Here is a 24,823-nt window from a genome sequence, read left to right as displayed (position 1 = left end):
TCAGTATCTTGCAGTTGACAAAAACAAGCTTGTTTTTGTCGACTGTGGACTTCAAATCAAGTATCTTCCAAGTTTTTTTCAGGAGAGGAAATATCCTTCTTTACACAATCTTGTCTCAAAATTGTTGACATTTCTGTGATATTTATTGTACCTTACCACACAGTTTGGCAAGAATAGGCTTCAAAACAGGCACTGCTTTTAAAATCAAGCGAAGCACTTGTATTTTATTAATAGCAGAAAGTGAGGATAACTGCTGACACATGTGGGCTTATTAGTTGCACTGGCTTTTCAAAAGATCAAAGTTCCATCTGTGAATTGTCCTTCATAACCCTAAAAAAAGGATGAAGAGGACATAAGGAATGACTAAATGAATGAAGTGGGGATGCATTGTTCTGAGAGTTCACTGTCACCTAAACTGACCTACTTTATAATTGTTTGTGCTTTCTGTTGAATCGCACATTATAAAGTCAGTGGGCCTCGGTTTCTTTTTAGTCTTGTGTTTTCTTCGGAGAAAAAGATCTCACTTTTGTAATATCACACACAGGGGTATTTTCTTTAAGCAAGAGAGGTTTCTCATCAGCAGAGTCAATACACCCCTTTAAGTTTACAAAAGAGTGCTGCAAGTCATATGATTTTCAGAGAGACATGTTGTTTGTGTCATTTAGATAATTAAAAATTGTATCTAAATTTCAGATACTGTACACTCAGACATGTATCATGAACCCAGTCCATATTTGAAACTACTCTGTAGGATGGATGTGAAAAAAGTAACGTAACCATATGTGTAAGGGGCCATTTTTATGCACATTGTTTTTCAGGAACCCTGTAAAAAAGATGGATTGGCTCCCTCTGTTGTTTAATTTACAAACTGTGCTGGTTGAGTAAAACCTGTGGTGAATTTTAGTGAATTTAGTTGGACCATGAAATGTAAAATACTACAAAATGTATGATTAAAAACTGACATAAAAAAAACAGATTGTGTGAGAATTGTATATGAACATTGATACAGTATCTAACAATATTTGTGGAGTACATTTTCAGATAGAGACATAACTAAAGCCAACTTAACCGTTAAAACCATTAAGATTTTCAAAATCCGAGACATAAACAACTTTAGACATCTAATTTCCTAACTGCTCTACTCCATGATCATTTCCTGTAATTACAACTCTACTATAAACACAGAACACTTCCTGTGGCAACTTAAGACAAGCAAGATAACTGCGATTTATCATATGTATTAGTGTTTGTACCACTGTAATATTCAAAGAAATGACTCAGACTCATAGCCCTTGTGAAAAAGCAGTATATAAATACATATCATGCATGCAGTGCATTATATGTCAGAGTAGGCAGGTGGTGGGAACCGGACAGAGTGCACCCCTGCAGGCTGAGCTCGAAGGCTAAAGTGTTGAAGATGGGTGATAGGAAGTGGTTCTAACCACCGATTCAACATATGAGCCTGTAAGACTGCAACAGCCAAATGCGTCAGGCAGCAAACTGTCACACTGACATTTAGATGAGATACTGAGGGTGCATTATCGGTTAACACTGTGGCTGATGTCTTACAATACTTGTGAAGAGTTTTCATCCTTTTCTCTTGGACTCCATGTTTTATTGTTTTACAATTTTGAATAAAAGTAGATGGAATCGGGCATTTTTGGTGCTGATCAATAGAAAAATACAATGAGAACTATTATACACATGAATAGAGTACAAATATACAGTAAAACACTGAGTTTCTGCCAGAATATTGACCAACCAGCAGTTGGATGTACCACATGTAACTAGTGTATTAACCTTACAATCACTTGTCACACCTTAATTACACACAGGTGATTTCTATTCAAGTTATTATGTGACTTCTGAAAGCAACTTGGTGAAGTAGTAATGATGAGAAACTCTTTAAAAACAAATCATTATTGTGTTGTATGGTACTTTTATGGCCACTGTGAATACAAAATAGAGAAGAAAGTAAGGAAGAAAAGTGTTGAGCTTTTCCTTATTTGAGGTGTTGGAGAGACAACCAGAGAGAAGAAGAGAGGGTGAAAGTTTTTTCTCTGTTCAGTGAAGTGTAGGAAGGCAGGAAGCAGCCGCTGCACTATTAGTCATTTGGAGATGCGGTCTACCAAGGAACGCTTAAATTAGCACTTGCAACACCAAAAGTAAAGAGAGCCTTAGTACTTTATGTTAGAGGTTGATGAAAAAAGAAGTTTTCTACTTACGTCCTGAGCTCAATTATAACAAATGACTTAAATTAAATGAATGAACTACCAGCATATAGTCTAAAACATGTTTCCATTATGAGTGCTTTATGTTGGCCTATATATATATATATGTATATATACAGATTTTGTGTGTGTTTTGCAGTACCTGAGCGGGCCCCCCGGAGCCTGAACAGCACTCTGGAGCGAAAGCCGGAGGTGTCACTATGAGAGCGGAGCCTGGGAAGAGGCCACAGCTGAGGAAAATACTTCATCTCCGGGTGTGTATCCTCGTCCTCTTCCATGGTCGCCTCTTCTGTCAGCCTGCAGGCGAGGGATGTCAGACAGATACACAGTACACTGACAAGAAGACCAGAAACCTCACATGAACAGTAGCAGCAACAGCAGCCAGCCCACTCCTCCTCCTCCCCTTCTTCTGCTCTACTTGCTCAAAGTTTTCTTTTACAGCAGGCAGACCGTGTGTTTGTCTGCGTGTCTGCGTGTCTGTGTGTGTGTGTGTGTGTGTGTGTGTGTGTGTGTGTGTGTGTTCCTGTGTTAGTTAACGCCCAACAGCCTCTGAAATTATAACGACTGCCTTTAAATGTGACCTGATTACTGAGAAAAGTATAGTGAAAGTTTTTGCTTGCCAAATGCAAAACCAATGCTTCCCAACAAAGATAGAATTCACTATAAAATAAAATCAATAGCTACAGAATTATTTCGGTGTTTTGACACTAATTGGTGATTATACAAATGAACAAAACAAGGTGTGTTTGCTTGGAGGGAGAGTTCCTGAATTACCAAACGTTACGCAATGACTAATGTTAGTGTAACATCATGGGAAATAAGTCAGTCCTTAGTGGCTGCAGCTTTTAAACGCTAGATGTCGCTAAATCACCACTATGATGCTGTTATTTCCCTTCCCACAGCTAGACACACCTAGAGGTTAGAAAAAATAAAGAGCTCCCACTATGATCTCTTTTTCTGGGAACCAGAAAGTGAAAATGTTTAGCGGTTAACTTTTAAAAGGTTTGCATGGAGCAAGTTACAATAAGAAGAAATTACTTTTGAAATGTTCAATCAGGCTAAAAAGCCTGATACAAACTAAACACTAGATTTATTTGTCATGTAGCTTCACACCACACTAATGTACCATACATTTTGGCAGTTATCATCTTACTGTATATCATGCAGGCAGGAGGGTACTACTTCTAGTACTGATTTTAATGTGGTTGCGTAGATTGTGTTAGCTGGACAAGTCGCCACAATGTGAAAAACATATTTAAAAAAATCCATAGAAATATCTCAAAATACTACTTCTATGTGCTCAGTTTACTCATATTTGTGCTAAAATCTGGGTAATGCATATTGTTTGGTTTGTGCACCTCACATATCAGGCAAAACTTTTTTTTAACATGCTAACTTTGGCTAAAAATACTAGCATCAAGATGTCCAGGGAAACTCATCAGCACAGTCCACTACAGCTGCAATGATTAATTGATATTGGATAGACAGAAAATTAATTCTCTACTATTTTGATAATTGATTTATAATTCTGAGTCAGTTTTGTTTGTTGTCCAAATTCTCTAATTCCAGCTTCTCAGATGTGAATATGTTATGGTTTCTTTAGTCTTTTATAATAAGAAACTGAATATCTTTGGGTTGTAGACTGTTGGTCAGGACAAAACAAGACATTTGAGCCTACAGGGGTTTATTTCTACACCAACAGATGTTTAGTGAAGTATTACTTTAGTTGCATGAAATAGTGGCTCCTAAGTAAAAATTAATTATCTGAGAAAAACTAACTAACCATATTAATGTAAAGAACATAGTGTTTTTACAATTCATTGGCAGTGGTGGAAGAAGTACTCAGATCCTTTACTTAAGTAAAAGTGCCAATACAGCAATGTAAAAATACTCCATTACAAGTAAAAGTCCTGCATGAAAAATCCAACTTAAGTAAAAAGTACATCAGTATTAGCTCTGATACACAAATCTGTTTTCAGTTTTTGGACTTTTTCTCTAATTTTTGATTTGTGGTGAAATATTGGATAATTTGAACAGTTATTAAATGAAACCATGTGAGAAGTTTGAAGGGGAAAAAAAATGGTGGAGCTGTTAACAACTCATAGAAATCTTAAATGTGACCCGACTACACACTGCTTTTTGTAAGACATCAAAAGCCAAAAAGGTTGGAAACCACTTGTTTCATCTTTCACAATGTTTTGTATTTTAAAAGCTTGTTATATTATCCATTGTGTCAAATCTTCATCTTAAAAGTAACTAAAGCTGTCAAATAAATGTAGTGGAGCAGAAAGTACAATATTGCCCTCTGAAATGTAGTGGAGTGGAAGTATAAAGTAGCATAAAATGGAAATACTCAAATAAAGTTAAGTACAGTACTTGAGTAAATATACTTGGTAATTTTCCACCACTGTTTACTGGATTCCCCCTCGTACATTAACTACCAAACTGGCAGCATCTAGCGGGTTTACGACAGACTGCACTTCCATATTGTTATTAACGTTCAGCCACTGTGGTTAGTGCTTGGTTTTTTCACCACAGCACAGAGTGATCATCTTCGCTGTAGACAATCTCAGCTCCACACTCACCGCCCGTTAGCAGAACTGGAGCTCGTGCTGGAGCAGTTGACGGTGGAGATGGGCTGAGGCGGAGAGGACGACCCAGCAACACTTGTGACCGACGGCCGCTGAGAGAAGCAGCTATTGAAGGCGAGACTCGGGTAAAAGCTGGTCCGGAATTCAATTACTTAACACTAGTAAACGTAGCTTTGTTGTTTCCGTACAGTTAAAGTCGCCAGTTAATATTTTACGACGCTGTATAAGAGGAGTCGTTAGTTAGTTAGCTTGGTTAGGTTAACGTGTATGACAAAACTTGTTTCCCAGAACGTCATTTAACGTAAAGCGTTATCGTTTTTTGTACGTTGGTGTGTTAATGGCAGTTAACGGTGATAGATTAATATGTTAGCTAGATGTTGAATCGGTTCACATGTTCGTGGCGTGAAGTAGGTGCTAATGGCAAGCTAACCTGAGCCATATCTACCAGTTAACTTGAGGCCAGCGAGCCAGAGTTGCTGCTGCTAACACAAATGTTCTCAGCCTGTTGTGGGTAGTAACGACCAAACTGAAATGTATAATGATAGCTGGCTAGCTAGTTTGAGAATGAAAGTGTTATATTGACGTTATTTTGTGGAAGCTCGTCGGCTAAGTCGTTTGTTTTGGTAACTAAAGCCATAGTCAGTGTCACCAGTTAACGTTAACATTACATAGTGGGCATCTTCATCTTGTCATGCTAAGCAGAAACAGAAACCCCACACTTCTTTAATGCTGTGTGGTAGACATAGGACCCTGCCTGAGGAGTGGTGAAGGCCAAAGCCTGTCAAACCTGCTGGCCTCATGTGCTGCATTCAGAGCCAGAAATGACTCTTTTCAGCTGAACTGGAATGACCTGTCCCCACCTCTGACCTGTAGAAACCCTATTAAGCCCTTTCCTGAGTTACTCCTGGTCCATTAGCATTTGTGCCTCCATGGAGTGTGTCTCAAAGGATTTATTTCATTGTTTTTTTCATAGAGAATGGATTCACTGTTTTTCAAGTCTGTCTCAAAACAACAGTCAGGTGCCCAAATGATCATTTTAAATAGACTTTTGTTGTCATGATCATTCCTCCTGATCATATTGGCCATTAGAAGATCCCTTCATGGGGCTCTTACATTGTAAGTGATGGGGGTCAACACGCTGTGCAAAAATGTATTTAATAGTTTATCTGGAGCTAATATGAAGCTTCAGCTGTCCATATTAGTCAAGTAGATATCTTTCAATGTTACAGTGTTTTAATGCCTCTTTTTGTTACTATATTTCCACTGCAGCTCCACAGGGAAACATAAAGAGGGAATTTTATGCTAAAAAGACTAAATGTGGCAGGTATCCACTTGGTTGACTAACTCAGACTGCTGAAGCCTAATTTAAGCTTCAGATAAACTTTTAAATGCATTTTTGCACAAAATGACTGTGTGGACTGTGTTTGGCCACCATCACTTACATTGAAAGCACATTTAAAGGGGATCTTTTAATAGCCAGTATAAACAGGAGGAATGATTACAGATTGTTTGAAGACAGACTTGTAAAACTGTGAATTTATCCTTTAACATAAATGTGTGGCTACTACTACTGTAGTGGACAGAGGAATTAGCTTAGTGATTGTCTGTGTAGTTCATACATGGTCTGCATTGAAACAACATAAGCTTTCTGCTCTACAGTTACATTACCAGCTGTCGTGTTACTTTTGACAATATGGCAGTGCTTTGAGATCATGAAATGACAATATTGACCCTCTACTGGGGTGTCCAGCTGGCCCATACTGTTGTTTTATGGCCTGTCCTGTGTGACCAGTTGGCTGCCATGTGATGGTCGACAAAGCCTACCATGAAATGTAAAGAGTGAGTTTTCTGGTGTTTGACCTAGAAAGAAGTCAACAAATGCCGTCTTTAACCTGCTGGTCCATACTTCCTTCTGGTTTTCAATTCCAGTTTCTTCACTTCATTATATTCATTACACAAAAAACCTGTTCTGTTAACCTCCACTTGTAAGCACAGACAGACTTAGTTTGTTTCTGCACGTATAGCCTACTGTGTCATGGAAATACTTCATGGTTTCGGATCACTGTCTGCCATGTGTGCAGGTGCATCCTTGACTTGAATTACATAGTGATAAGCCGCAAATTTTTAAATATCTATATGCTAAATTAAGGTCAAAATCTTTCTTTTTTCTTTGCTGGTAATAAGACAGTGAAGCTAAATCCAGCGCAGTAGTACATGTTGCTAAATTAGGGTAAACATATCTTTGGCATTTCTTGACTCCAATTTCCTTGTTACTTATTGGCTGACACATGCACTGGGCGATTTGTCTTGTCATAGCAGCTAGAAACCAAACTGGGTTCATCCTTAATTGCCAACATAATTCAGCCAGTACACTAATGGGGGAGATTGCATGGATTTGGAGGATTCAAAGACTCAGCTGCACCAACTGACAATCAGAAAACCTTCATAACGCTATGATCATGTAGGGAAATGAATAGCCTGGTTTTTCATGGTTTATCCAAGAATACGATAAAAACCAGGAGGCTGGTGTGCATATCAACACACTCAATGTTGTCTAACATGAGTGTGGGGTCCGCCTAATCTAAGGGATGTCATCATCTTTTCATGAGTTGCCCTTAGCAGGAATTTCTTTTAGAGTTTAACATTTCCACCTCAGGTTGGGATAGTATTAGAGCTGGACTGATATATCGGCTTGATCACTATGTGCAATTGGCAGATACATTGATACAGCCGCCAATTGCAGATATCAATAGCACCAAAGATGATGGTTCAGAAATGCCAAAAATATGTCTTTGGTCATTTTTCAATCGTAAAATGTCCCAATCAGTACGTATCTCAATCACATTTCTTTAAAAAATAATAGCCTAACTTTAGAGATTTTTATTAAAGATGTTTCTCTATATTATGCTCTACCAGACCTAAAGAAATTAATTATCAGGCTATAGAGCAGCTATTTTTTCCACAGGACCATTTAAAACTAGACCATCAGTCTACCTGTCTTTGGATCAAAAGCATAGGTACTGTACATGGTTGCTTGTTCACTTTGTTTGGATTATGCCTTGCACTATCTCTTACATCTCATCTAGTTTGCATCACTGAAATGCACAGGCATGCATGCAGATGAACTAGTGCACAGCACCTCATTTACAGGATCACTAAACTCAACAGAGACATCTCTCACAGTCACATGACAATCAGTGTTTGTTTTCGTGTTGAGATAGTCGTCTTTGACAGTGTTGCTCCTTTCTCCTGCCTGTGTGTCAAATGGGATGACTCAAGTACATGCAGGGGCTAACTGAGACGCTCTCAGCCCAGAGTCCATGCACACAACAACCGGGCCTTTTGTCCCTGCTTTGCCCCCATCAACCCACACAGTGCTCATAATGTTACGGAGAAAGAGCGTCTTTATCTTTGCTTTCCAAAGACTCATCTCACTCACATATTTTAGGCTCAGCCCAAAAAGACGGCAGCTTAAACAGGCAAATGCGACAATATGCCTACAGTAATGCTGAGCCCACCCACAAGGGTTTGACATTGAGATGTGTGCAGTCACACACGTAGGACTTAACAGATGTACTCTAATCATTTACTTTTTTTAATTTGAGCTCTAAAGTCTCAGGGATGTGTCAGATGTCTGCAGGTTAAATATTACACACTTGCTTCCGCTCAGCTCCTGAGGCTGTTTGTGTTGTTTCTTTGTGTCGAACATGGCTGAGCTCAGTGGCGTCTTTTTATTTTTTTTTTTACCATGCTCAAGTGGGTGCTCAGCTGTGGAGGGAGGGGATAGAAGGGGCAGGCCAGAGGCTTGCCAAATCGGATGAGAGAGCAGTTGGGAGGAGATAGCACAGAAAGTGAGAGAGAAGAGGACTGCATGAGAAGAAGGAGAAAGAAAGAAAGAAAGAAAGAAAGAAAGAAAGAAAGAAAGAGAGCAGACCAGGGTGGGTGGAGGAGATACAAGAGAGAGTGACAGAGTGGAGTGTGTTACAGGGAAAAAAAAGAAGAGGGACACAGAGAGAAAAAGAGGGAGAGAGAGTGGGTGAGGCTGATATAAAAGGATAAAGGCGGGGTTGTGGTTTGTGTCACATGATCCCCTGGCAGGCAGTAGCATAGTGAGCTCCAGGTGGCAGAGAGACCAGAGATACAGTAGATACAGAGAGAAAGAGAAAGAGGGAGCGAGACACACTAGCGAGGCTCACCACAAAGACAACTGAAATTCCTCATTTGCTCCCTCCCTCCTCACACATCTCTCTTTCCACTCTTTTCTCTCTGTCCTGCAGGAATTTCTCGCCCGTCCCGCTTGCCCCTGCTCTTCTCCTGCTCCTCTCCACCCCTGGCCCCAGCAGGCCAGGGAATGTCCCGGCGGCGAGATGCCTTACGTGGACCGTCAGAACCGCATCTGTGGCTTCCTGGACATCGAAGAGAACGAGAGCAGCGGCAAGTTCCTGCGCCGTTACTTCATACTGGACACACAGCAGGGAAGCTTGGTGTGGTTCATGGACAACCCGCAGGTAATTACACAGGGCTGTGCTAGCTTAGCTCTTAGCTTTCTGTTTGGAATGAAAAAAATCCTCTTGGTAACTGCACAGGCTAATGTTTAATTCGTTGATGGCAAAGTGAAAATTTTACAGGCATGCCAGCTAATGTTAGTTAGTTAGTTATAAGTGTGGATAATCAGCTTCCATGCAATAGAAGGCTAACTACAGGCCAATGCTAGCTAAGCTGTCTTCATTCATTGTGAACACAAAGCTAAGTGCAGGCTAAATGTTGCCTGCACCAGACAATCCTACAAAGACGGGAGAACCTGTATTAATGTAATTCTAGTTGACAGCAATTAAAGAGCACGTATTACATGCACAGGAGTAGGTCAGGCTTCACCGTGTGTCTGGGTTTTAGTTATCAGCAGACATTTTTGTAAATCAGTTAAAATGAGGAAAGAATAGTTCGACTCCAAACCTGGGATTTGTTTTTTGTGTTCTATTTGTGGATGGGTCCATGTAGTGAGCACTGATATTTGCAGGTACTACAGTGGTCATCATTTTCTGCTCTGTGACCCTTGCTGTCAAAGTTATTACAGTGTAACTCGTCATGGTTTGTACATCATGCTGGTTTGGAGATCCTGTATTTGTAAGTGCGCTGTTAGATGAAATATTCATAAATCATGTAGTGCAGGAGAAATTTTAAATAATTCAGGCCGTCCCTTTCTTTTTATAGAATGAAAAAGCTTAAATTTTAATGATGTTAAATCTGGATCCCAGAGTTTCAGCAAGACACTGAAATTAACTATCATGGAGTGTAGCCAAAGTACACTGTACTTACTCTATAATATTGACTTGCTTTGCAGGACTTTACTTCATTCTCCCACCACATTGCATTCTGTTTTAATCCACAGCTGAAGCCCTTGCATTAATCTAATGGTTTATTTATATTTTAGGCCTCTTCTCTGATTATTTTGTTCTTTTTGCCTAAGTTTCTCACCATTCTCCTACAGAACCTGCCTGTTGGTACAGACTGTGTTGGCTCCCTCAAACTCACCTATATCTCTAAGGTAAGCACATATATTGGCAGTGAAGCTTATCTGACATTAACTTGATAAGATTATGTATAAATAGAATCCATTTACAGTATTTGGCTATGGTTAACTGGGAAGCTAACAACTGTAAGCTTTGTCCTCCTCTAGGTCAGCGATGCCACTAAGCTGAGGCCTAAGGCTGAATTCTGCTTTGGTAAGAACAATCTTGCTATCTGTTATTGATTTCTCAGCATTAAAAACACAAATTCTATAGTTTACTGGAGAAGCAGGACCCTAGAAAAATATAAATCTATGTAGAGAGTATTTGCTGATCTCTTCTTCCTTTTTACAGTCTGGCATGATGTGGCTTATGGATCATCAGTATTAATCATATTAAACACCAACCACAATCTTTGAATAAACCAAGGTCTTGCAAAAGAATAGAACTTAAAACTTTGCTGCAGTACTTTGCAAACATCAGCAGTGATCGTGTGGTTAATCACATGTTGACCGAGCTGAGTACACTTAATTTAACCTAAGGGAAGAATGGTTGCTGTCCTTGTCTGCCCTCTAAACTTGGTCAAGCACTGCTCTACACATTTTTTCTCCTCCATTGACCAGGCGGCCTCGTTCAACAGTGTCTGTTTAGCCAACACACAAAGATGCAGGAGGCTACAACAGTTGATGGTCTGGGCTTGCAGTTATTTTGGGAATGTTTCGTCATTCATGTATTATTATCTTAATCAGTTAGATGGTTGGATTAGATGTTATTTTTTCACAAATTACATATTTACTTCAAGGGGCTTTACAATCTGTACACCATACAGCATGCTCTACCCTTAGACCCTCAAATCGAGTAAGGAAAAACTTCACCCAAAAAAAAACTTTCAATAGGGAGAAATTGGAAGAAACCTCAGGAAGTGAGACAGAGGAAGGATCCCTCTTCCAGAACGGACAGACATCCAATAGATATTGTGTGGACAGAATAGACCAAGATAGCAAAATTACAGCATGGAGAATCATAGATTATCTATCTATGATTCTCCATGCTGTAATTTCTTTATAAATACAGTCAGAGGCTCAGCAATGAAACATTTTCCCCATCAAACCACTTTTTGTTTTTCAGATTCTACTAAGGAGATGCGATGTTTTCCAACTCATGTGTCTTTCCTATTAATCTAAAAATTAAAGGCACCCTGTGGAGTAATTATTGTAAACGTTGTATACATCATTAAGGCCTTACAAGTATAATGTATTTCCTTACTCGAAAAATGTTTTCCAAACCTTTTTTTAAGGTTTTAAACCTTCATTGTTTTCATCGGCTTGTGTTCTTCCTCTTCTTCGCTCACACTGGTGCATTACCAGCTTTTAAGGTACATCAACTGTCGGTACACATACTTTCTACAGTCAGCTGAAGTATGTGTCACGTCAGTCCTCAAGCTCGTGCTGGTAGAACATGAAAAACAAAGAACACAGAAACCTGTTCATTGCATCATTGCTGCTGCAGAGCCACCAATAGTCACACACCTCCATAGGGTACTTTTAAGCGGGCAGGAGACTTAAGGACCTTTAGGACTTAAGAAAATGTTTATTAATTTGAATTCTCATTTCTAATTAACCCCAGAATAATACAGTAATACAGACTATTTTGTGAGAGAGAGAGACACAACTTGAAATGTGTACATAACGTAAGAATTACTTTAGACAGACCAGTGATTGAAATCTGACTTGCATAATTTCAATATATTCTAATAGTGAATATTTTGCAACAAAGAAACGGGTGTATCCTGATATTTGTCCTTGGCCTTTTTACCTGTATGGTTAAGACAAGAATGAAAAGTGTTGCATAAACATGAACCATCACCCGCAAGCAGGGCATAGGCAATTTATTTATGAGTAAATCTCCATTCCCTGTTATTGTTTACTAGCTCGTCTCCTCCTCCTCTACCGCTTCAATAGCAGGAAATACTAGTGTGTGACAAGAAGCTGACTACTGGGACTTTGTGTGTCAGGCTGTGTGTGCGCACCACTTGCCTTGTTGAGGTTTCGACAGGATGCCGGCATCCTAATCGGAACCTGATTCTGAGATGTATGAAGTTATTTTTAAACTGCCGTTTGTGCACCACATGTTTTGCTGATCTCTATGAATCTTGCTGCTTCCCCTCTTCTGCATCTAGAAACTTAAAAAGAAACATTCTAGATACATTAGAGAAAGGCGGTTGCACCTACAGGTGTTTTTTACAGTTAGAAGGTAGAGATTTAAATACAGTCTATGATTGATTTATAGATATAAGTCTTTGCCTTGTGTGTTGCGGTGAGAGGCATCAATAGTAGAGCATTTGTGTACCATGTGAACTTGGTTGCTGGGCTGCATTTCTCAGAACCGCACATTGTTATATTCTGTGTAACTATGAGTCAGACCAGATACCCACACCCCCAGATTTGTCTCCCCAGTACCCTAGAGACCACTACGCTCTAACCAGTACCAAGCAGTTTACTTCTCCCAAGCAATACAGCTCAAGCATTTGAAGAATAATCTTGTTAGATAAATTCATACTGGTCATCTGGATGAGACCAGACATTTATTTACAGAGAAGTGGGGAAAAAAGAGAGAGAGAGGTCTTGCATGTGTCCAATTGCTGGACCAGATTTGGACACACACATAGTGCAAGGAAGAATGATCTTCATTGTGCCACAGTTTGAGCTCCCAGTGCCTTCTACAGCTCGCCCCCGCCAGATTTACCAGTCCAGCCTTAATGTAATTTATTCCCATGGTGTAGAGAGGAAATAGATGAGACACAAGGACGGGTTGAGCTGCAGAATTGAGGGATTTATGGTGTAGAGAGAGAAAATGTGAGACTAAGTTCTTTCAGTGCCTAAATCCTGATCCATAGCTAATCAGCATTTGACCCAAAAATGTCTTTGTGATTGAAAATGGGGTATGCTTATGTTCACCTGGGTGTGAAAATATGCGAGAATATTTGGTGGTAGCCGTGGGTTGTTTTTTTTTTTTCTTTCTTTCCGTCATGGTTAGAAGTGGGTAGGTGGTTGCAGTCTGAGGCAGCTGAATCTAGCTAGGTCATCGTCCACATGGAGAGAAAAAGTTTCTGGTGGTGTGTGGGAGAGTCCCTTGGCTCCGTTGTTTTTCACTCCCAGAGAAATCTGTGGCAGATGATCTGCTCTCCTGAAACTCCTTTATGTTTGATGCAACAGAAAGGCTTAAAGCCAAGTTAGTCAACACCCATTTCATAGAACATCTATGTACTATGTGCTTATGTTCATGTGATTCATGTTCAACACCGAATCATTCAGATGAGGTAGTGTTTATACAGTCTGGCTGAATATACTGTCTCTTACTTTAACTCATACTGTTGTTCCCACTGCTGTTTTTTATGATCTGTTAGTCATCAATGCGGGGATGAGGAAGTTCTTCCTGCAGGCCAATGATCAGCAGGACCTTGTGGACTGGGTCAACGCTCTCAATAAAGCCACCAAGATCACTGTAAGACAAACACACACACTAGATATGCAATCCATCCCTGATTCATGTGTACTAGTCTTTTCTTTTTGGCTCCTGTTTTATCACTTGGAGAAAGTTTTATTTCTTCCTACTCTGTAGAAATGAATGAGTGTACTAAGACAAGAAACTAGATAGGAGTGAGTCAGAGCATGACTAACAGGATGCTGTATTGTTACAATGAGTGCTGGGATAAAGGACTGTTCCATTGTTCTCCATGAAGTCTTAACCATCCAGAAAGGAAATGGATATAAAATGTGTTAAAGCTTTGTCGACTTCTGTATGTATAGAAGTTACTCTACATGCTCTATTTCAACTTCGTCTTCATGGAGGAAAATTTCCATCCTACAGTTGAATTACACAAAACATCTATTTTTGTTTCATATTCATGTGTTTAATTAACAATTGTTTTCGAGCTTCTCAAATCTGGTGTGTGTGTGTTTTCCTAAGGTGCCAAAGGTGTCTGATGGCCAGCAGAACACAGAGAACCACAAGGCTTTGCCAGATGTCGTAGGACCCAAGAAACAAGTCTCCTATAAGACTGAGATCATAGGAGGAGTCCCCATCGTCACCCAGACACAGGTAAACATGACCCAAATATGTACTTCACAATATGTATGCATGCATGTACATATGCACACTGCTATTTCTACAGTTAAGGTTTAAAAATGTATTACATCAAAGACATTGACACCAACAGGGAAGCATGAGCGACAAACTGCTGTTAACCATAAGTTACTGAAAGAATATTGGCAAAACATTACATACAGATATAAAGTAATAACTCAGTCTTTAACGAAAGTAAAAGAATTGAAAGATTTGTCTATAGACAGAAAAAGATTTGCGAATATTTAGACAACCAACTAATCATTTAACAAGTCATTTATTAAGCAAAATGCCCTAAATTCACTGGTTCCACGTTCTCAAATGTGATGATTTGCTGCTTTTCCCTGTTTTTATAGAATTGTAAACTGAATATTTTTGGGTTTTTTTTATTGTTGTTCGGGCAAAAGCAATTCCAAGGAAAGAAAAGGAAATCACCCTGGGCTCTGAGTAATTGTGACGGGTATTCTACAATATTTTCTGACATTTTTGTAAATAACTAAATGTTTAATATACAACAACTTGCCCCCGCCAGATTCATTATTATTAATTGATAATGAAAATTCCAGCCCTAGAAACTATTAATGTAAGCTGTAAGTGTTCACGTCAAGTGTTAGTAATTTATCTGTTTTTTATTAATAGTAATAAATATATATATGATGGAAAATTACCATACCTTTTACTCCAAATTCTGTTAAAAATGGATTGTGACTGATTTGTTTTGTGGTCATCAACAGGGTGCAAAATTAACTTTTTTGTCCACCGGCCAAATGGCTGGTGAATATTCAAATTTTACCACTCGGTGGTTTATCATTCTTTATTCTTTTTTTTTTTTTTAGCTCATGAGTGAAGCAAATCTACCAGCCACTTGCATATTTTACCAGCGTGTGGCTGGAGCTAATTTTGTGCCCTGGTCGTAAATAGCTTGTTAGCTGTAGAATCCACAACATAAATTAGCCCTGGGAATGTAAAATATGTGGGTTTTTGTTTTTTTGTTTTTTTTAAATGTTGTTGGATCTTGTATTTATTATATTTCTGATGGTGTCCTTCACCCTCCAGCGTGAAGGGGGTGACGGTGCAGACAGAGCAGAGCGTGAGGCCATGCATCGCTCCCACAGCCAGCTGCCGTACTTCTTGGGCAGGCCGTCTCAGGAACACACTGTCATCAAGTCGGGCTACTGCGTCAAGCAAGGAGCTGTGGTGAGTCCCTGCCGCTCTCTTGGCTCTGTTTTGGGTTGATTTGGCTTCACTTTGCCTTCAGGTATCGTTCAGAGAAGTTCTTCAGTACAACAGCAATCTGGACTTTTAAAGCATCTTTAGAATCAGGCATGTTGTAGTTGCCGGCATCACTGGCTGCACACAATGCAACATCCCACTTTTCTGAATAATCCAGTGCCTTTAATAAGCTTCACCATGTACATGCAACACAATATATGATGAATGGCATAATGACAAAGTGACATACGCAAAAATAAATAGCAGCTTAATGTGGGAGGAAATGTAATACGAGACGTTGTGATTGCAGTTTGATAATAGTAAAGAATTTGGTTGCCTAAAGAAATGCAACTCATGCATACAATTCTGCACTTTATAAATACCCAAGGATAATAGACTACCCATTCTATATATAGACACTGCAAAACGTGTTGGAAATTTAGCTTTTGTTATTGCAGAAAACTGGCACCTATACAGATCTTGTTTTGCCAGAAAATTATTCCAAAGGTCTGAACATCTCTTTCCCTTTTTTCCCCAGATGAGGAACTGGAAAAGGCGCTACTTCCTTCTGGAGGAAAACTCAATGAGTTACTTCAAGTCAGATTTGGTAATTAACTTTGATCAAGTTATGTGATGCCTTTAAGGAATGTTTTTTATTGATGTTACATGTGGATTGCATTCACCCCCACAGTGTGAGGCAGACTAACAGCAAACACACACGGTCCTGAGTTCTGACATGTTTTATCCGCAGTCTGTGGAATTCATTGCCCTCACTTCACATGTCCTATCATGCCTCGTTCCCCCCTGGCCTTCCTTACTTATACATACACACACACATATACACACACACACACACACAGAGAGAGAGAGAGAGAGACAGACAGTCCTCAAGATAACACTGCACGTCCCATACCCTGTCCTTGTCAGGGTCTGCCCTTATTTGACAGCTTTATCTGTTTATTTGGCTATCAACAGGCCCCAAGGACACAGACTCTCTGTCTACTGTATCAAATAGCCAGGTCAAGAAAGTTACAAACACCAGGGATCTTCTTTCCCTATGAAACAGAAGACAAAGTCAGCAAGGCAGCTGCATTATCAGCCAACATATTCATGTGTAATATACATGCAAATAGAAACACTTATCCTGTGTATTTCAGTTGTTAAATTGTGTCTTCTTTAAGCATTATGAACGGTTATTTTCTTATCTTTAGGAGAAAGAGCCACTGAGAATGATCCCACTGAAGGAAGTTCACAAAGTCCAGGAGTGCAAACAGAGGTATTTAACAAGTCCCAGCATCTTCCCAATGTGTAAAAAATGTCTTTTGTCCAAGAGGATCGCATTTACTTTTTCTGATATAGATAAAGATATTGATAAGATGATTATGATCTCACTTGTGCTCCACTTTTTTTGTAGTGACATTATGATGAGAGATAATCTGTTTGAAGTCGTCACCACATCAAGGACATTTTACATACAGGTATGATGTTTTCTACAGTAAAAGGAATGTACAGTAGATTGTCATCCACACGCTCCACATTCCTCTCTCTTTGTTTCTCACTTCTTTTCTGTCTCCACCAGGCGGACAGTCCAGAGGAGATGCACAGCTGGATCAAGGCTGTCTCAGGGGCCATTGTGGCCCAGCGGGGGCCCGGGAGGTCTGCTGCTACAGTATGTATCAAACACTACAGTACAACACAGTGCCAGAATTAAATCAAGTCATGATAATTAGACTTAAGTCTGACTACAAACACAAATCTAGACCTCAAATGTACCTAAGGAAAAAAGAAATGACTTCAGACTTGACTCAGTCCGGCATGTGTGTAACATGAGACTTAGTGACCTGTGGTGGTGTGATGACTCATGTGAAAACTTTTGAAGACTTATTTGCATTGTTATGTTGTTTGTGTACTATGTCTTTCTTTCCCAAGAGCTCATACAGTAGTAGAAACCACAGTAGTCTGGCTACAGTGTGTTTCAGATGAACGTTCCCTATGACTACCTTATTATTGTATTTTAACACTATTAAGCTGCCCTGGCTGTGGTTAAACAGTCTGTATATTGAGGACGCTACATTCTGCTCTGTGTGGCCTACACCAGAGGTTCCCAAACCCTGAACATTTGTCACAGACCACAAGGAGACAATATGATTTTGTGAAAAAAAAAAAGCTGAATAATTATATAACTTCAAGCTATTATTGTATCTAGTATAGTGTATATATAAACAATATACTGATCTTTGACTAAAGTAGGTCATCAGTAGTGAGGTAGCAAGTCCATCATCACCTCCTTTCAGCACTTCATGAACTCTGTGTAAGGTCACTACAAGTGTGTTGCTTAGAGGCATATCTCTTTTTTTTTTTTTTATTCAGTAAGTAACAATAATGAAATACAGATGAAGTTTCGATTTTTGTTCAATTCAGTTTTTATGCTTCCTTTTGTCTCTGTGTCTCTCCCCCTTTCTGTCATTTTTAACTTGTATCAAGACTTCATTGTATGTGTTGGGAGGATAAATTTAAAGGAGATCATGTTTGAATCAGAACTTACATTTAGTGTGAACAGGCATGTGAACCCACAAACAGACTAATAGAGGATCTTATGTCGTAATGTTATCCTGCAGTGGACGCACTGATGGGATGTGTAACTGTGCTCCCAAAAAAGGTTGGGAACCCCTGGATAACAGCTCCTCATAAATCATAACATAGCATATAGTTAAATTATAAATCTCACTATATTATTTTACACCTAAAATTGATACTTTTGCTTTATGTACATTATATTTCAACGACCAGAGGTTGTAGTTTGTACTCTGACAGATACAGAAACTGAGCATGAATTGATCTTATGTGTACCTGATTTGCATTTCTTTACAGGAACTTGAGACTTCTTTGACTTTCGTGACCACATGACTTTTAACTACTTAGTAGAGGGAGTGAGGATCATGAAGCCCTCACTCTGCTCTACTTATAAGTAGAGAAAGAGGGAAGGGGTTTTCTGCATGCTCTGTCTCTACCTTTATTTCCTAGAATTTTCTTCTGTGTTTCTACACTTGCATCTCAAATGGTTTGTGGTGCTTTTGTAAATAAAGGCGTGAACATTGTGGCACGGCTCATTGCCACTAACTTTTATCCAGTGAGATGTGAGTAAGAATCATTTAACCAGTTCTTTCAACAGTATACATATATACATACATTTTATATATATGTATATGTATATATATATACATATATATACATATATACACATAATACATACATTATACATAGGTAGGGACAGTGAGAAGTAAACTAGCTCTTACCTATTTACTGCAGAAAATGTGTCCTCTGCTGCAGTCGGTCATTTCTGGTTAGACTGGAATCATTCTCAGCACCTGTGCGCTGCCTGTTTCTCTACAGTTCCCTCTTTCTTGCCTTCTGTGTATTTCTCTCTCTCTCTCTCTCTCTCTCGCTTGTTTTTTTTCTCTCCTCCTTTTTCCTCTCCTGTGCCTCTTCTTTCAGTCTTTTCCTTTTCTTTCTGTCTGTCACATTCTCTCCTTCTCCTCCTCTCCCTGTGGGCAGATGGCCCATCTGCTCTAATCCTGCTTTGCACTGTGTTGTTGCAGATGCGGCAGGCCAGACGGCTGTCGAACCCCTGTATACAGAGGTATACGTCCCGAATCGGGGAGTGCAGCAGCACGTATGTCAGCTCGTCTAAATCCCCCCTTTTTAAACTATAAGTTCCACCTTTTTTTAATACTGTTTTTCCACTCACTGGCTGGCCCTTTGTGGTTGTAAACAATATGAGAGCAGATCAGATCTGACGGCACATCTGATGCTCCTTTTTCTAAAAACCAACCACACCCTAAGTATGGCTGTGATAACCCAACAAGCACTCCTCCCTTCACGTCCTCGCTGCCTCTCTCATCCACTTCACTTCCTCTTTAGCTTTTCTTTTCGTTTTCCACCTCAGCTCAGGTCAAAGTTTAGGTTCATTGCATTCAGATAGTTACCAGCTAAACGGATAAAAAAAAAAAATCTTGTTTCAGGAATTTTAAGACTCAAGGTGTGTTTGATTTAGCTTCTCTTGCATGTGATGACTGTTGCCACAAGCATGGCAACTGAAATCAAGCACACCCCAAGTCAAATGCTACAAATAGATTTCTGTTATATTTGTGTCCAGGTGTAGAATGACTCTAAACAGCTGGAATATGACCATGTAACCATTGGAAAGACCTGCAGTCACTGCCTCCCTCCCTCCTCCCTCCCTTTTTAGCTTCACTTGCATAGCTTTTACCTGTCCTCACCATTATTGTTGATGCTTTCATATAAAAGTATTGACATATTGAGTACATGCACAACCCATGCACAAACACACACTCACTGCATGCACTGTCTGACCAGCTCAGCTATGAATACCTTGAAGCCTGTTTCTATCTCTGTCTGTATTACTGGGTACATGTGTCTTTCACACCTTGTGTGTTTCTCTTCCCTTCATGCCCTGTTATCTCTGCAGCCTGCTGCAGCTGTGTACCTGTCTTAGATGTGTGACATCCTGCTTGTCTCTCCTACTCCCTCCTGTTCGCTGCCTGTATGTTTTTTTTTCTCTCTATCTCATACATATGATGATAAGACACTTGTTTCCATGTTGACTTCCTTTCTCTTTGTGTGCTAATTGTTAAAGCATTTTAACATCTTTGAAATTCAGAGACACCAACGCTGAATCCACATGTCCACAGTCTCAAAGTATGGTTTTTACATTTACATGCTACTTGTCAATATTTAGGTTTGTAAGAATCCTTAAAGCATACAAAAGACTAATGGGACATGTCTGTGTGATGTAATATCAACAATTTCTTATGAGCCTGATTTTGGACCTTTGGATTACTCATAAAGCATCTATCTATACGTGTGTGACTCTCCCTGGGACTTTTAGGAAACTGATTCTTAACTCATGCAATGCTTAAGTGATACTTTGTGGGTTTACTGGTCAGAAGTTTCACAAGCTGCAGATTCACATGGTGTCACTTTATCACTGTGTGGGAGAGGAAACCAATTTGTCAAAACACGGGACCTTAAAGTTGACAGATATTTGTATTGGAGTCTCATGATGCTTTATAGCTGTGATGTTTGTCTTAACTGCTCAGTGGCTACCACTTTTTTGCTTTCACTATCTCTGCTGCATTTTTCTTTCTTCCCATGCATCTGTTCTGTGTTTCAGAGATTGAAATCTGACAGTGAAAAGCTGTTGAATAATGAACAACAATCAACCACTGCTTCCTAAGGCACTCTGCTCTTCCACTGCAACCTGTTGAGACTACCAAAACTAAAACCTGCTGACACTACTACCACTACTCCCACTACCTCTTCTGCTACTACTTCTACTACTGCTACTACTACTACTACTGCTACTACCACCATCTCCACACTCTATCAATGCTACATTCTTCAGCACCTACAACCTTCAGTACCAACTCTGCTAAAGCTGCATCAGGCCCCACATGCTGGTGCTAATTCCAAGTCTGTAATTCACTCTCACTCCTCCCAAATAAACTATAAAACAAGTTCAATTTTCCTTCTAATGCCTCAACTCTACTTTCTCATCCTTGCTTTTTCTGTGTCCTCCTGCTGTTTCTGCTGCAGGAACACGGCGGGCGTTCCACATTCTACCGCAGCCCCACGGGTCCCCCAGTCCCTCGCTCGCCCATATCTGCCATGCCACCATGCTACCCAGAGTGGGGGGCTGCTGTCACGTGCGGCACACGCTCGCAGCTTGGCATGGGACAGCGAGCACTTCATGAGCCTGCTGCCCCGGCCCAGTCACAGCCACACGCCAGCACGCCTGTCCCTGCAGGAGACGCGCCTGGCAAAGTGACCTGCGACCCACCTGTGACCACCATCATTGACTCAGAGGAGTCGCCGTGGCGACGGCGGAGCAGCTTTGAGCCTCACATGCCTGAACCGCCCCTGGATCTGGATGACGCTGACCTGCCAGTGAGCGAGGTCTGAGCCGTTGGACTGGATGTTAAAACTTGCTAATCTTGATGGATGTTGGCAGAGATTGCAACGATAAAGAGGAAACGATGTGCAACAGATGTTTAAAAAAAAAAAAAAAAAAAAAAGAGCAGGCATTGCCAAAGCTGTTGGCGGATGACAAGTGCACAACATCACAAACTCAAGTTTTGAGCTCCTCCGTCAGTGTGCAGGAGAAAACAGTTGGGTCACCACTGAACTGCACTCGTGTGCCAAAATGACCCAGTCTTCACCCATCCCCCCTCCGCCTGTCTGCTCTCGCATTTACAGCGCTGTATTTATTTACTAAGAGTTGATGTTGACAAACAAAAATACAAATTTTAGTTTCTTTCTGTTGATTGGAAATCAATGAGAGCTTTATTTCAAAACTGTACAGGCACAATGATGTGTTCAGTGTGGAAGGAGGATTTTCTAAACCACTTTGTGCCAAGTAAACAAGGGAGCTTTTAAGGGTGCAAGATATTTCCTCATGTCTGAAAAGAGTGCTCAAATTGAGGACCGGCTTTTCATCACATCTCTAATCTACTAATTTAAACAGTGTGGTCTGTTCATACACTCATTATTGTAACACTGGATTTGTATACTATTGTTGGCCAGAGTTAGTGATATGGGCTCAAGCCTGGTCTGAGATCAAATCCTCACTCCAGTGCAAATTATTATTCAAAGATCATGGACTGATTTTAGGACTAGATGCAAAAAAACCCCCATACAAATATTTGTGTATTTGTGACCCAGTGTGTGTATAATAATACAAGACCAAATGTAATTCAGCCACATTTAATCATAGTTTTTTAACCGTTACCAAGACTTTTAGTTACATGTCTTTTGAGGAAGGGTAAAGGAGACTTCAGTCATACGAAGGTGTCCTTGTTGAGTTTGTTAGTTGACTGTCATTGACTACAAACAAAAGAAGGATGCACATGCTTCTACATTGATTAGTTTTTACTGTTAATCCACTTCTGGTAGTAAAGTGAGAGTACTGTGCAGGAGCGCAAAAGAAAAACAACATTTTGAAAGCCATCACAGTACACGCATCACTTCACAACCTGAATCAGCCTCTTTGCCAACTACATTTCAGCGTACCAGACTTTGTGGACTCCTGTGACACTGGACAATGTGGGAAACTACATAAACAAACACCAGATGTACGCTTGTGTGCTTTTTGTAATTCATATTAATAAAAACTTCAACATTGGGGCTGGGTAGGTTATTATAGATCAGCTCCGTGCTCTGACAGGCAGGGTAATAACAGGTTCACATGAGGTAGCTAAACCTGCAGTCCTTTGTTTGAAGATGATTATACTGTATGAACACCATGAAAACGTTTTGAATCATGTTTTAACAGAAACAAAATTCAAGCTCAGACATTTCCGTTGCATGTTAACATTTTAAAGATTCCTCACATTTTGTTTATCTACAGGACAGCCGCTGTGTGTGTTGTGTGTGTGTGTGTGTGTGTGTGTGTGCAGAATAGAGCTGTGTGCAGCAGATTTATTTTTTATATGCTTCTAGATGTTTCCTAATATTATTCCTTCTACCTGTGTTGCCAAGGTTTAATCCATTAGCAGGCAGTCGCCTCATGGTTGTATTTAAAATGTCCCACTGTAGTCCTGCTAAACAGTATACACTAATCTTGTTTTTTTTTAAAATGCCTGATTCATTTCAGCCCAACAAAGCCAAGCTATTTTATCCCGTTTCAGTCTGGTGTAATTGGTTTGAATTGTCTCTATTTATTATGTGGATGAAATAAACACACTGAAAATGTGATCAGGATTCCTGGATTTAGTACTATGCTTATCCATTTCATGTGGGGACAATCAGTCGGTGGAGGTAAAAAAAAGCTTTTCAAAGTCTTAAAAGAAAGAAATTCAACATTGGTAGTATTCACTGCTCCAAGTGATTCTTCAGTGTAGCTGCTGGCCTCTAAGCAAGGCTCCTTCTGCCCTCTTGTGGTGAGAGAAAAATCTTCATTCTGCTTGGCTTCTGTTTATAAGCCACAGTGCTCTACAAGTCATGAGTTATGTATTTATCAATGATGGGATGATTTAGTCATCAGAATGGACACAAATTCCAGCGGTACAAAACGCCATACATGAAGGACCTCAGAGTAAATAATCAGATCAGAAAATATAAGAAAACAACAGCACACAGAAGACTTAACATCACTGACCAGGAGAAGAATTTGCTTCACTGTAAGCAAAAAACATCCTCCAAACCTTTAAAATAAGTGTTTCTGCCTCATTTATTTCTCTTTATTGTATATATTTTTCCACCAAACACATTAAAATGTGATCTGCAAATTTCTACACTTGTTAAAATTATTATTACTTGAATTAAGACTAGGGTGCAATGGAATGATTGAAATCAGTGTCACAATATTAAAGAGAATATTTTTTGTTATTAATCTACAGTGTATTATGGTCTATTATGTATACAAAACAATACATTGTGATGTGTTCCAGGATGATGCATTATGCAACAAAAGTTTTCTCACGTAAAAAAAAAGTGTTTGTTTCAATCGTTTTTAATTACAGTTTGCTTGAAATTAGGAATTAGTATAATAGAATTTTGTAAAATTATAGCACAATATGATCATGTCATCATAATATGATTCATAGTTGAAATAAGCCCAGCACTAATTAAGAGTTGACCTTGCTCTCTGTGTTTAAAATTATTTATGACCAGTGTAAGAAGCAATGTCAATAAAAATCACTTAGAAATTTCAACAAGACCAGGTCAAACCTAGTATATGGCTGCACCATACCATGTATGAAACACTAGAGGGCTTTTAAAGACCCAGTGAAAAACATTTTTGAGTATTTTTATATCAAAATCTTTGTCTTTCCTCTTCCTGTAAAACGGTTTCAAATGGTAAATCTTAGATTGGATCAGCCGGAGGGACGAACTCTCGTGAGTGGAGTTAGGGTCAGGTAAAGGTTAAAGTTAGTGTACAAATCTACATCATCCCTCAGCCCCATCCAATCTAGCAACAACAGTTTCAAATGTTGGATGATTCATCTTGAACTCAGGGGCATTTCCCAAAAAATCATCCAATTAAATGTGACTTTGGGTGACTAGCTAACCGCACCCATCATATAAAACCACACTTGAAGGCTTGTGGGTTGTAGTAGCTAAGAGAGCAACATGGACA

General features: G+C 39.6%; 2 protein-coding genes across 5 annotated transcripts in view; one reads left to right on the top strand and one right to left on the bottom strand.

Annotated features, from left to right (window-relative positions):
- The window catches only part of phactr2 (phosphatase and actin regulator 2), a 50,801-nt gene extending 48,230 nt beyond the window's left edge, over positions 1 to 2,571 (bottom strand). The window contains exon 1 of the mRNA XM_044373277.1: positions 2,374 to 2,571. Coding sequence (XP_044229212.1) covers positions 2,374 to 2,509 — 136 coding nt within the window. The 5' untranslated portion in view covers positions 2,510 to 2,571. The remainder of the gene's footprint in view (positions 1 to 2,373) is intronic.
- Positions 2,572 to 4,825: 2,254 nt separating this feature from the next.
- On the top strand, positions 4,826 to 23,439 carry LOC122997245 (pleckstrin homology domain-containing family A member 1-like). Of its 4 annotated transcripts, XM_044373282.1 has the most exons (14): positions 4,826 to 4,947; positions 9,100 to 9,330; positions 10,311 to 10,367; positions 10,500 to 10,545; positions 13,736 to 13,833; positions 14,299 to 14,430; positions 15,511 to 15,651; positions 16,205 to 16,273; positions 16,878 to 16,942; positions 17,081 to 17,144; positions 17,246 to 17,335; positions 19,266 to 19,339; positions 20,156 to 20,230; positions 21,283 to 21,630. In XM_044373282.1, exons 2-14 carry the CDS (start codon positions 9,190 to 9,192, stop codon positions 21,512 to 21,514), a joined length of 1,284 nt encoding a protein of 427 aa, XP_044229217.1. In that variant the 5' UTR covers positions 4,826 to 4,947; positions 9,100 to 9,189; the 3' UTR covers positions 21,515 to 21,630. The 4 variants fall into 4 exon arrangements, 3 of the variants coding, with proteins under 3 accessions (XP_044229217.1, XP_044229216.1, XP_044229215.1); XR_006407188.1 differs by lacking the exons at positions 19,266 to 19,339; positions 20,156 to 20,230 and adding an exon at positions 20,861 to 21,159 and having other exon boundaries at positions 4,828 to 4,947; positions 21,283 to 21,397; XM_044373281.1 differs by lacking the exon at positions 20,156 to 20,230 and having other exon boundaries at positions 4,828 to 4,947.
- The last annotated feature ends 1,384 nt before the right edge of the window (positions 23,440 to 24,823 follow it).

Source organism: Thunnus albacares, chromosome 14, assembly GCF_914725855.1.
Source record: "Thunnus albacares chromosome 14, fThuAlb1.1, whole genome shotgun sequence".
In the NCBI taxonomy this organism is placed as follows: Eukaryota; Metazoa; Chordata; class Actinopteri; order Scombriformes; family Scombridae; genus Thunnus; species Thunnus albacares.
The sequence above is the reverse complement of the archived record's forward strand: the minus strand, read 5'-3'. Positions and strand labels throughout refer to the sequence as shown.

Excerpts from the sequence above, each read along its gene's own strand:
- LOC122997245 (XM_044373282.1), top strand. The coding sequence starts at position 9,190 with ATGCCTTACGTGGACCGTCAGAACCGCATCTGTGGCTTCCTGGACATC. Across the intron at positions 13,834-14,298 it reads ATAAAGCCACCAAGATCACT|GTGCCAAAGGTGTCTGATGG; the intron begins GTAAGACAAACA and ends TGTTTTCCTAAG. Across the intron at positions 15,652-16,204 it reads GCGTCAAGCAAGGAGCTGTG|ATGAGGAACTGGAAAAGGCG; the intron begins GTGAGTCCCTGC and ends TTTTTTCCCCAG.